Source organism: Cololabis saira, chromosome 5 (genome assembly GCF_033807715.1).
Source record: "Cololabis saira isolate AMF1-May2022 chromosome 5, fColSai1.1, whole genome shotgun sequence".
NCBI classification, from domain to species: Eukaryota; Metazoa; Chordata; class Actinopteri; order Beloniformes; family Belonidae; genus Cololabis; species Cololabis saira.
The window spans coordinates 48,395,068-48,408,524 of NC_084591.1; the positions used below are offsets into that span (position 1 = coordinate 48,395,068).

The window sequence follows — 13,457 nt, forward strand, 5'->3', positions numbered from 1 at the left end:
TTCAGTTGCAAACAAATGTTTCCTCAAAGGAATTTTGTACTTTTGATATGTTAATTCAGATCAGAATTCAGATCAGAAAATACTTTAAATAAAGTTTATTATAAAAAAAACTACTCACAAAATAAAATAATCACAGGGCTTGACGTTTCAACAAAAGTGTTTAAGCGTAGCAAGATTGTAACTTAGACTGATTTTCTTTTGATAGTACCTTTATAGATGTTATATCATTTTTTATTTCGTTTTTATAACATATTATGGAGGGTTTGCCTTTTTTTCCATTTATTTTTATGTATATAGTTTGTCCAAGTGGTGTTCCCGTATTTTGCTTTCCAAGATGGCCGACGACATTGGACGCGACTGCGCATGTGGGACTCAAATAGGGTAGGGACTCAAATCAGGTAGCGACAGGGATGATTTGGACCATTTTTATTTCAGAGGGGATGCCATCCCCCCTCATCCCCCCTCATCCCCCCTCAACTCCAGTACTGCTTATATGCATAAAAAGCGCTATATAAATAGAGATTGATTTGATTTGATGTATACTGCTGTTGAGGGAAGTGTTGGAAAGTGGAGAAACTCTTGATTGGATAAAAGCTCCAACCTGTTCAGGATGAACATCCTGGACTTGTGTCCACCTTTCCTTTTGAAGTAACTGGTGTGGTTTTGCTCTCGTGGTCCGTCCAGCAGCCGTGGGGAGTGGAGCGGAGCTGGAGCGGGTGGAGCTGGAGCAGCTGGTGGAGGCGCGGGTGGAGCTGGAGCAGCTGGTGGAGGCGCGGGTGGAGCTGGAGCAGCTGGTGGAGGCGCGGGTGGAGCTGCTCTCCGAGACCATGCAGGAGAAGGGAGCCTTCGTCTTCAGCGAGCAGGGATGCCTCACCGACTCTGAGCTGCACGCCGCCCTCAAGGTGACGCCGCACACACGTCCGTCTGAGACGGAGGAGGGCTGAAAACTCTAAATTCTTTCAGTATATGACATAAATATTCATCAGATATGTGTGTTTTTATACAAACATATGTTTTTGCCTTTTTCTTAACCACTATCGTTTAGTAATTATTTCAAATATAATTCTCAAAGCTGCAAGCAGTGATGAACGGTCCTCCACCCTTGTAACGTTCAGGCTGCAGTGGAGGCTTGTATGACTTGATGTAGATTCTTCAGGCCTGGACATTTAGCAGATGACACCACCCACGACTCTCTATATCAAACCATTCAAAAGTTATGGAAGAAAGTAGGGGCTATCAAATATTCACCAATCAGAAGAAGGGGCGGGGCTAATTCAGGCCAATGAAGGTGAAGTACTCAATACCGAATCCGATGACACCACCCACATGTCTTTATCACAACCCGTTCAAAGGTTATGGCAGAGAATAGGGACTATCAAATATCGACCAATCAGAAAAAGAGGCGGGGCTAATTAGCACCAATTATGTTCAAGGACTCAAAACCGAGTCCGGTGACACCACCCACGACTCTTTATATAAAACCATTCAAAAGTTATGGCAGAAAGTAGGAACTATCAAATATGGTTGTGACATGATACAGGTGTGTACCGATGTTCGTGCATGTACGTCAAACCGTATTGTGGGGCTTGAGGCACAAAGTTTTCTAGGGGGTGCTGTTGAGCCATTAGGCCACGCCCATTAATGCAAACCATTAAATATCACATTTATCGCCAGGCCTGGCTTGCGTGAAAAATTTGGTGACTTTGGTCCATATTTAATAGTTCCCCAAATCAGATGAAGGGTGGGCGCGCTTTTTGGCATCCATCGTCGCCACGGTAACACTTTTGAATGAGAAAAGTAATGCGTGTTGTCGCAGGATGGAGACGCACATTTTGATGTATAACACACCTGGGTGCACGTTACGGTTCGGGCCGTATTAACTGTCGAAGGAATGGCATAAATTGCGCCAAAATTACATGATTAATTCAAAATATTCAAAATGGCCGACTTCCTGTTGGGTTTGGGCCATGGCGCCAAGAGACTTTTCTTTAAGTTGCAACATGATACAGGTGTGTACCGATTTTCGTGAATGTACGTCAAACTGTATTGTGGGGCTTGAGGCACAAAGTTTTCTATTATTAATGGCATTAATTCAAATACACAGATATGATCCGTAGAACATGATTTTACTGCTTTTTGGTAAATATCTATTTTGTAGTCTGGTAGAGTCCTCCCATAGGAAAAACAACACCAACCGCTGCTGAGTTTGTGTGCAGTTTCCCATTGAAACAATATCTCACACTACTGAGGTAAGATGAAAAACATTAATTAGATGAAGTTGCTAATTAAAGATTTCAATATTTAGATATCACTCATCACACCAGTAAACAGGAGAAACCACAATGGTCAATTCTCACCAAATACAGTAAATTACAATTGTCCCTGAACGCACCAGTGGATGAAAGATGCAGTGGATGAAGAAATAATCATCAATTTCCGAATTCCGATGGTGTATATTTTTATTTGCACCTTTTGCTATAAAAAAAAAAACAAAAAACAGTCAATGAAAAATTAACAATAGGAAGCCAAGAGGGCTTATAATATTACACAGTTCACTCACTCATTTGACATAATTTGGATGTGTAAATTATTCACAAAAATGAATAGTAAATGGAAAATAAATTGAGTCTAAATAAATCCCGTGGGAGCAGGGAGCTGCGCGCATATAACCCCCCCCTCCCATCGACATAAATACGTAGACGCCTCATGACATGCTGGAACGTAATCCATCGTCGCCGCCATATTGGATGGGTCTCCTCACTCCAGGCTAAATGAACTACACTGGAGTTACAGAGTTACAGTTACAGAGTTACAGAGTTACAGTTACAGAGTTACAGTTACAGAGTTACAGTTACAGCCAGCACACGCAAGAAGCTGCAAAAAAGTTATTTTTCAAGGGTTTTATCTCCCCAGCCCCAGATCAAGCCTAACAGGGTCGTATAAGACCCTGGAATGACCTGGATTTATTTTTATAGATATATTTATTGAGGGCAATAAGAGAAAAAAAAAGATTTACAATAACAATAGAAATATCAATATTTTGCCCTTTTTTAACTTTTCAAAACAATAATTAAATAAAATAAATAAATAATATTAATAAGAAAGAAAGAAAATTATTAAATAAATATAAATAAATAAATAAATACAACAACACACCCCTCTCCCCTTCAAATAAATTCAAATGAACAATCAAACTTGTTTCTTTATAAAAAGTAATTAATTTATACATTTATCAATATGCCATACCATATGTCTTTGTTAAAGAGCATAATACAAAGTATTTCAGCATAAAAGTATGTATTTTTAATGTGTGACAGTGACCTGTATCATAACTAAATCTCTGCCGTTTGTAACAAACCAAACCGTGTGAAAATCGGGTAAAAATTCGGGGAGTTATAGATGATTTAGTCGTGGACAAAACCTTTCTCAGTAGAAATAAATACACTGAGGGCGCAATGGAGACCCATCCAAGATGGCGGGCGCATCGGAGACCCATCCAAGATGGCGGCCGCGCTGAACGTCGGCTCCAATGCCCCGCCCCCCGCGGGAGCTGCGCGCGCATGATTTTTGAGTCCTGTCGAAAGGTATCTGAATCTGACATTTAATTGTCCTAAGACAACACCAGTGATTTTTAATGATTATTTTAACAGAAAATCAGTGACGTAAAATGACAATTTCGTTCAAGTTATGACCACGATACGCGACGCAGTCAATAAGGACCCTTATGACAATAATATGTGTGGATTTCATTGTGATTGGATGAACGAAACAGCAATCACAGCACATAATTTGATGAAAAATGTATACCTGACCAAAAGGTGGCGCTATGGAGTTCATCCAAGATTGTCATATCCACTTGTTCAAAATGGAATCCTGATTACATGTATTGATTTTGGGTCGATTTGGACCAAGTAAAACTCTAGGAACTACGAGTAAACCTGCACTCTGAGAACGGAGAGCTCTGACAGGAACATAAGGCACTATCAGGTCTTGCAAATAATGCGGAGCTAAGCCGTTTTGGGCTTTATACGCAAGTAATACAATTTTAAATTGGATTCTGAATTTTACGGGTAACCAATGGAGCGACGCTAACACTGGAGAGACGTGGTCTCTCCTGCTGATTCCTGTCAGCACTCGTGCTGCTGCATTTTGGATCAGCTGGAGCCTATTCAGCAAATTACTTGGACATCCTGCTAACAACACATTACAGTAATCTAGTCTAGAAGATACAAACGCATTAACTAGTTTTTCTGCATCACTCTGCGAGAGGATTTTCCTAATCTTTGCAATATTACGGAGATGGAAAAAGGCTATTTTACAAACCTGATTGACATATGGTTTAAACGACAAATCCTGATCGAAAATAACACCAAGAAATTTCTGGACATCCAGTCCTTGATGTCCCTAAGACATGCCTGAAGTTTAACTAACGGTTCTGTTTCATCCGGCTTCATAGACAAGTAGAGCTGCGTATCATCAGCATAGCAATGAAAGTGTATGCCGTGATTCTGGATTATACTTCCCAACGGCTGCATGTATAAACTAAACAAGATTGGCCCTAGCACTGAACCCTGCGGAACACCATAACAGACCCTTGACTGTTCTGAAGAAACCTCATGTACATGAACAAACTGGAACCTGTCAGATAGAGGAACCTGTCAGATAGACTATACTAGAAGACATGACAATTCCTGGTGCCAACAGGTGGCGCTACAACCGATCCTGATTATTCCACCATAGATGGGTTCAGGCTCAGACTAAAATCATGCACATACGTTTTCGACCACATCAAATCATGTATTGCTGAATTACAGCCAATTGATGTTTCATGGCGAGGCTTAAAAATGACCTCAAACTTCGCCGTATCACTACGGTCACGCCCTCTGGTAAAAACTTAAAAGCTTCGCAATTTAGCGTCGGCCATGTGTCTAGATTGTACAAACCAAGTTGTGAGCCAATCGGATAAGATCTCTAGGAGGAGTTTGTTAAAGTACGAAGCCTGGAAATTACCAGAATTCATAAAAAATGCCATTTTCTGTTCAAAATGCCGGACTTCCTGTGTAACTTAGAACATGAGTCCAAGAGACGTTTTTGTAGGGCTTTGTCTGATACAATAGACACATAAAGGTCATTACTGTAAGTCAAACCATATTATGGGGCTCTTCAAAAAACATAAAATAGGTGGCGCTATAAAGCCCATTCTTGTGGACCCATGCCTGTCGCCCATAAAATACGTAATTTTTCGCGACTCTTGAAGCCTGTGCAAAATTTGGAGAGTTTTTGAGAATGTTAAGGCCTCCAAAAAGGCAATTCATTTCTCGGAAGAATAATAATAATAATAATAATTAAAGCTGCAAGCAGCGATGAACGGGCCCTCGCACTCACGGCCACCGCCCCCCATAAGCATATCAAAAATGACACCACCCACGACTTCCTATGTCAAACCATTCAAAAGTTATAGCAGAAAAAAGGGACAACCAATCAGAAGAAGGGGCGGGGCTAATTCAGGCCAATGAAGGTGAAGGACTCCATACAGAATGTGATGACACCACCCACGACTCTCTATGTCAAACCATTCAAAAGTTATAGCAGAAAATCGGGACAACCAATCAGAAGAAGGGGAGGGCTAATTTTCACCAATTATGGTCAAGGACTCAATACCGAGTCCCATGATACCACCCACGACTCTTTATGTCAAACCATTCAAAAGTTATGGCAGAGAAAAGTATTCTAGGGGGCGCTGTTGAGCCGTTAGGCCACGCCCATTAATGCAAACCATGAAATATCAATTTTATCACCAGGCCTGGCTTGCCCATAGGAAAAACAACACCAACCGCCGCTGAGTTTGTGTGCAGTTTCCCATTGAAACAATATCTCACACTACTGAGGTTAGATGAAAAACATTAATTAGATGAAGTTGGTAATTAAAGGAGCTTGAGGCCGGATTGTGGCAGGATTTATGAAAAAAATGTGTATACGTTTTAAGTTTTCTAGTAATAATGTCAGATGAAGCGTTCCAAACCAAAAATAATGTTTCCTCTAGTGTATCTCTCCGTTGCCTTGAACAGGCTGTGTGCTGCAAAATGTGCTGCAATTGTGCCCGGAATTTCCCGCGCTGTCCTGCGGATGTGACGTCACATGACGCTGTATGCGCGTTCTCCCCGTTCTCCCGTGCCGGCTTCACTGTTGGCTGCAGTACCCCCAACGGCCGTCGTGGCGAATGGTGGCGCTAGAGAGTCTCATTTCTTAAAGGTATTGTGACATCATTTTTAACATGCTTTTAACACTATTAAAAGTCTTGGCCAACATCCCTCAAATGTGTCTAAAAGAGTGTAACAAGAAAAACTTCACTCTAGTACTATTTTCCTGGCTTTTTATTACAGTGTTTTTTTGCGCCGTGAAAAATGCTTCCTTTCCCCCCTTTCCTGTCAATCATTGCTCCGCTCCTCCTCCAAACCTCCTCCTCCTCCAGCCATACGCTCACAGCGGCGTCGGAGCGAGAGGCGAAGCATGCACGGAAAAGCAGGAGGGCGAACCACAGCAAACAATCATAAAAATAAAGGCATGCAAGCAGCAGTGTCCCCTTATCTTAAGTCCAGTCAGTGGCCGCGGGTCTTCTTAGCAGTTTTCCTCCGGTGATTAGAACAAAAGAGGCTCTAAACCGCTCCGTGTTAAGCCTCATTTATGGTTCCGCGTTAAATCGACGCAGAGCCTACGCCGTAGGGTTCAGCGTATGGTGCGCGTCGCCGCGTAACCCTACGCCGTAGGCTCTGCGTCGGTGTAACGCGGAACCATAAATCAGCCTTTATGGCGCGCTGGAGAGGAGAGGAGGCAGGGAGCTGGGTGGAGGGGGCGGTGATTTAGCGGATCGTTACGTAACGACCCGCCACCAAACCACATGCGCCGTTTTTGCATAGTTATGCGGAAAATCCCAGAAAGCACACAATACACTGAATGTTAAAAGTTCGTTGTTTTTTGGGTGTAATTGATGTCAAGACACCCAACAAAACACAAAAAATCAAGAAAAATTTGTTTTTCATGTCACAATCCCTTTAAAAGGAGCCTCAAGCTCCTTTAAAGATTACAATATTTAGATATCACTCATCACACCAGTAAACAGGAGAAACCACAATGGTCAATTCTCGCCAAATTGAGTAAATTCCAATTGTCCCTGAACGCACCAGTGGATGAAAGATGCAGTGGATGAAGAAATAATCATCAGTTTCCGAATTCCGACGGTGTATATTTTTATTTGCACCTTTTGCTATAAAAAAAAACAAAAAACAGTCAATGAAAAATGGATAGGAATAGTAAGCCAAGAGGACTTATAATATTACAAAGTTCACTCTCACTCTCAAATAAATAAATAAATATATATAAATAAATACAACAACACACCCCTCTCCCCTTCAAATAAATTCAAATGAACAATAAAAACTTGTTTCTTTATACAATTAATTAATTTATACATTTATCAATATTCCATACCATGTCTTTGTAAAAGAGCATAATACAAAGTCTTTCAGCATAAAAGTGCGTATTTTTAATGTGTGACAGCGTCCTGTTTCATAACTAAGGGCCAATCCCAATTCTCCTTCACTCGCCCTTCTTTTCTCCACTCGCACTTCTTTTCTTCCCTAAGCCCTAAAAAAGAAGGGGGAGATTTTAGGGCACTTGAGATCTAGGGCACTTGGCCCAGGTGCCTGTCCCAATTCTCCCCCTACCCCTCGTTTCCATCCCTACCCTGATCAGGAAGCTGAGAGCCAAAAGCTGTTTTAATTTCAGCTGTAGCGCTGTTAATATGGCACGTATATTCCATATAAAAAAATGTGCACAGAAATATTTACAAAAAAAAAAGTTTGCAGTGTATGTGCTGCTACTGCTGATGAGGTGTTCTGTCCACCATTTTCTCTAAAAGGTTCAGAAACCTGTCCATGTGTTCTTCATTCTTTTGACATCTTCTGTCTTGTTTGGCGGCCTCAGCTTGAAGGAAGTCCTGCATAGAGAGTTTCTTTTTTTGGGGGATCGGGGGGAAAGTGGACCTGATGCCTGAAGCTTCCAGCTTCCTCTTCCAGCTGGTGAGGCAGAGCTTGAGGCCGATGTGCTGGCGTCTTCCAAAGTGTTCTGAGATAAAAAAGATGGATACACATGTTGATTACACACATGGCTGGACTATCATACACACCCACAACATCATACCAGGTTCATTATCACTGTATAAATAAAAATTACCTCTGTGCTTTCCTCTGAATTTGTCAGAGAGGACACCGGTGAGGATGGAGGGTCGATTATGTTCTGAAAAGAAAATAACAGTTAGAGAACCACCGGTCGTAGCACAAGCTAGCTATAGGAAGAAGGACTGGGGAATAAGATTGTGCTTTTTTACTGCTAAACTTACCATGAGTATTTGCGAGGGATCTTCATAAGACGCCAACAAACATGGAGGCTGGATTGAAGGTCTGGACCCCAAAACCTCATGCATCTCTTTGTAGAAAGGCCATGAGGCTGCTGCGGTCACCTTCCCCTCCAGTTCCAGCTCTTTGATGAGTTTCCTGTAACAGAAAACAGTGATGAATAGTAGTTATACCATGGTTAAGGACCCCATCACAGATATTCTGCAAGCAGATAGCTAGATCACTCACTCCCACAGTGGTTTAGCAGCATATTTCTTCTTATTGAAACTCTCCTCGTTGTTAGTCCTAAAGCTTATTAGGTGTCGGACCTGATCCGGAGTCCCTGGAATGAAATGTGATTACTGCAATGCACAAACGTCCTCGTAAAAAAAACAAACAAACAACAAAAAAAAAACGTTTGAACTATGATAACAAGGCAGCAAGCAATGTTATTATTACTTCGTCACCCCCCCCAAATAACGTTGCTGCCTTATAGTAATGTGAAATATACAACACATTTGTAGAAAATATGAGAGTTAACGAGTAGTTAACAGGACACGGCAATGTTATCTACCCGACTCATCATGCAGCCACATATTATCTTACGTTAACTCAGAATCAGAATCAGCTTTATTGGCCAGGTTCTAACATTGTCCAACAAGTAATTTGACTCCGGTAATTTCAATCTTTGGTATTAAAAATAAACAATAAACAATGTGGTATTTCTATGTACTGTTCAAACTGTTAAAACATACAAAAGCACTGTGATTTTTTTAATTCCATGGGACATTATACTTACATTTGTGGGTTCAATATCCTCCTGCTCTTTGCAGTTCGCCATTTGACTCAAAAAAATGAAAAAATGCTTGCTTGCTCAAAATCGAGACGAGTCTGTAAAGGATGTTTTCCTCGGTCGGCGAGCTAGACGCAGCCTACGGCGTAGCTTACGTAACCTACGGCGTAGCTTACGTAGCCTACGTAACCATATTCCGGCGCGATCTTAGCGAACAACGGACAAAAAAGGGATGATGTACATTCACTGAGTGAATATTATGAAAGTAAAATATCGGTTTGCGCCGAGAAATGTAATCAAAATGCATTTTTATGCAGAAACTAACTCAACATATTGATTTTACTCCCAAAAAAACCAGAAATGTCCTCCATGTTTTTTTTTTTGATTCAGTCCGCAAATGACGACGAAAAGCATTCTGGGAAATCTTCATACCCCCTCGCTCGCCAAGTCAGCATCTGAAATCCCTCGATTTGAAGGGGCTATTCTCAGCCCCTAGCCCTCGTTATGCCCCCTCCCCCTTGGTGAAAAGAGGAATTGGGACACCACTACCTTCACGGGAACGCGCAAAAGTTAGGGTTAGTGAAGAAAACGAGGGCGAGGGGGAGTATTGGGACGCACCCTAAATCTCTGCCAGCCTCTCCAAGATGGCCGTCGGTACCTTATCCAAGATGGCGGCCGCGCTGAACATCAGCTCCAATGCCCCGCCCCCCCACGGGAGATGCGCGCGCATAACAATGCTGAATTACAGCCAATTGATGTTTGATGGTGAGGCTTAAAAATGACCTCAAACTTCGCCGGATGACTACGGTCAAGCCCTCTGGTGAAAACTTAAAAGCTTCGCAATTTAGCGTCAACCATGTGTCTAGATTGTACAAACCAAGTTGTGAGCCAATCGGATAAGATCTCTAGGAGGAGTTTGTTAAAGTACGAGGCCTGGAAATGACCATAATTCATGAAAAATGCCATTTTCTGTTCAAAATGCCGGACTTCCTGTGTAACTTAGAGCATGGGTCCAAGAGACTTTTTTGTAGGGCTTTGTCTGATATAATAGACACATAAAGGACATTGCTGTAAGTCAAACCATATTATGGAGCTCTTCAAAAACATAAAATAGGTGGCGCTATAAAGGCCCATTCTTGTGGACCCATGCCTGTCGCCCATAAAATACGTAATTTTACGCGACTCTTGAAGCGTGTGCAAAATTTGGAGAGTTTGAGAATGTTAAGGCCTCCAAAAAGGAGATTCATTTCTCGGAAGAATAATAATAATAAGAAGAAGAATAATAAACACCACAAATACAATAGAGTCCTCGCACCTTCAGTGCTTGGGCCCTAAATACATTCATATAATACTAGACAGGTCAATCATCTTCATCTTCCTTTTTATAAAACTAAACACGGCCAGTTTTCCCTCAGATATCGTGGAGTTACAGATATGGAACTCCAAATCTAGCATTATCAAAAGCTCTGTTTCTCTGGAGATTTTTAAAAGAAATGTATTATCTCATTTAATTCACATTTAAAAAAAATTTCAAGTTTTCTTTGTTGATTTTTTTTTTTTTTTTTTTTTTTTTTTTTTGCTAATTATTTTTTGTGTGTTGATGATCTGTAACTACTGTATGTAGTCTAACCTTTGTTTTTTGTTTTCGTCTTGGTGTGTTTTTGTTTTTTGTAATTACTGTTTTACTTCCAAAATTGAGGGGAGGTTTCAATTCAATTCAATTTCAATTCAATTTTATTTATATAGCGTCTAATACAACAGAGTTGTCTCTACACGCTTTACAGAGACCCATACCCAGAACATGACCCCCGAGCAGTTATTACATAAACAATGGCAGGTAAAAACTCCCCTAGTGGGAGAAAAACCTTAAGCCAAACAGTGGCAAGGAAAAACTCCCCTTTAGGAGGGAAGAAACCTTGAGCAGGACCAGGCTCATAAGGGGGGACCCTCCTGCCGAGGGCCAGACTGGTGGGTCAGAGACGGCAACAGCACAGCAGGCAGGTGGAAGCAGCAACGGGATGACCGGGGGTGGGGACCGCAGGCCAGCACGCAGCTCCCGAAGCTCCGGCCCAATCAGCAAGTCCCAAGTTGGGGTGCAGGGTCAGGAAAAGACTTGTGCTCCGTAATGCAAGCTACAAGCCACCCACGACCACCTGCAGGTGGTCGTGGGTGCTTTCTCTGCATAAGCCTGTTGGCTTTTTGACTTCTCCTGTCGCATTGGTTTTACTATTTTGATTGTAAGTGTTACTTTTATTGTGTGCAAACTAATGAAATTAAAAAAATAAAAATGTCTGTCTCTGGTGCATTTCCAGGTCCTGTGCATGACCAAGGAAGAGCTGGTGGAGTTCAGAGACAATGAAGGATGGGAGGAAGACGACGAGGACGACGAGACGTCCCACGCCTTCTCCAACGAGGGTCTTCCTGGACTGAAGGCGTCGTGGAAGCGACTGATTCACGAAGCGACCCGGCTGACTCTGGGGTCGTACAGAGACGGGGGGGCGGAGGACGGAGCCGCGGACGGAGACACGGATGGAGACACGGACGGAGACCGGCTGCTGATGGAGGACGAGGCGGCGCTGCAGAGACTGAGCTCCCGGCAGGGGAAGGCCCTGCAGGTCCGCTACGGCCAGAAGAGGATCCTGTACCGGCTGCTGGAGCTCACCCAGTCCTGAGCTGGAACCGGGACTGGAGCTCCTAGAATGGAATCATTTCCTGAAAATGGAATAAAATGTGCACTTAACTCAATCGAAAAGGTAATAAAATCCAATAATGTAATAACTTCACCAATAATGTAATAAAATATCCTGACTGATATTGTAATAACATTTTTACCGATAATGTAATACCTTATTACATTATTGGGAATTTATTACATTTTCAGGCCCGTCTTTTTTTTTTTTTTTTTTCAAAACTGATAATGTAATACTTGACAAATAGTAATATATATGTTCATTTTCAGTCCAGAGTTCTACATTTTGTGTTTTAAGTATCTAAGAATGTTTTATACGCTGGATTTGAAACACCAGAATGACTATTGGGTTAAATTGCAGACTTTGAGTTCCATGTAATAAATTCCCAATAATGTAATAATGTATTACATTATCGGTAAAAATGTTATTACAATATCCATCAGGATATTTTATTACATTATTGGTGAAGTTATTTATATTATTGGGTTTTATTACATTTTCGATTGAGTTAAGTGCAAATGTTATTACATTTTCAGGAAATGATTACATTATAGGGTGAAATGATTACATTATAGGGTGCTACAAGGAGCACTCAGCACATTCTTCATCTGAAATATGAACAACGTCCTCTAACATTTTAATGTTTTCTTTTGTGTTGCTGTTATCAATAAACACCATGAAAATGGTCATTTTCTCAAGAAGAAAATTAGCAAATTGATTGGAATTATCCTTCCAATCAAGAGGTGTGAAGTCATTTCAAAGGAAACGTTAAACTTGACACTAAATCTGTATGAACGTTCAGACTTTTCCATAATAAAACCAAAGAAAGGGCAGGCGTGTTTGTCCAGTCGTGACTCCTGAGCACTGCTGTGTTCACATTCTCCCCACACTGCAGTTGTCAGATCTTCCCAGAAATTAAGATTCATGTCAGAGCTCCTAAACCAGGGGTCTGCAACCCAAAATGTTGAAAGAGCCATATTGGACCAAAAACACAAGTCTTGTATCAGCCTTAGAATGAAGGCAACACATGCTGCATGTTTCTATATTAGTTAGAACTGGGTCCTCGGCTGCAAATGTAGCTGTTAATGTCTTTCCACATGACTCTTTTTGTTACGCAAATCTACGGAAGAGTATTAGGGCCAGGCAGGAGAAAAATTAAATATTTTAGAGGAGGAAGATTTTTTTTTCATTATGCACTTCGAGAAAAAAGTCGAAATGTCAATATTAATGTTGAAGTACAATCTCGAGAAAAAAGGAAAAGGAAAAGGGAAGAAAAAAACAAAGAAAAAAGGGGAAAAAAAGGTCAAACATTTGTGAAAAAGCTCCAGGAGCCACCAGGGCAACATCCACTGCCAATCCAGGAAGCAGGAACACACGGAAACACACGTCAAGCACTGGAAATCTGCAACAAAAAAAACACAAACAAAGTACGAAACCGGCACGGAGCCGACCAAAACATGAAGGGCAATCGACCCAAATCTTGAGATCTGATCGCAGTCTGAGCTAAGCTACTGCTACCGCTACCTAACTCCAAAAAACTACAAAGCAAGCATGCAGGTGAACAAGCCAGTGTGTATGTCT

The 13,457-nt window shown here is 41.5% G+C and overlaps 1 protein-coding gene across 4 annotated transcripts in view; it reads left to right on the top strand.

The window, feature by feature from the left end:
* The window catches only part of setd6 (SET domain containing 6, protein lysine methyltransferase), a 29,325-nt gene extending 16,618 nt beyond the window's left edge, over window positions 1–12,707 (top strand). For 2 of the 4 annotated variants that reach the window (XM_061722730.1, XM_061722732.1), the window contains exons 8-10: window positions 688–740; window positions 771–902; window positions 11,499–12,707. In XM_061722730.1, coding sequence (XP_061578714.1) covers window positions 688–740; window positions 771–902; window positions 11,499–11,858 — 545 coding nt within the window. In that variant the 3' untranslated portion in view covers window positions 11,859–12,707. Of the gene's footprint in view, window positions 1–687; window positions 903–11,498 lie in introns of all 4 variants that reach the window. The other 2 variants (XM_061722729.1, XM_061722731.1) reach the window with 1 other exon arrangement.
* The last annotated feature ends 750 nt before the right edge of the window (window positions 12,708–13,457 follow it).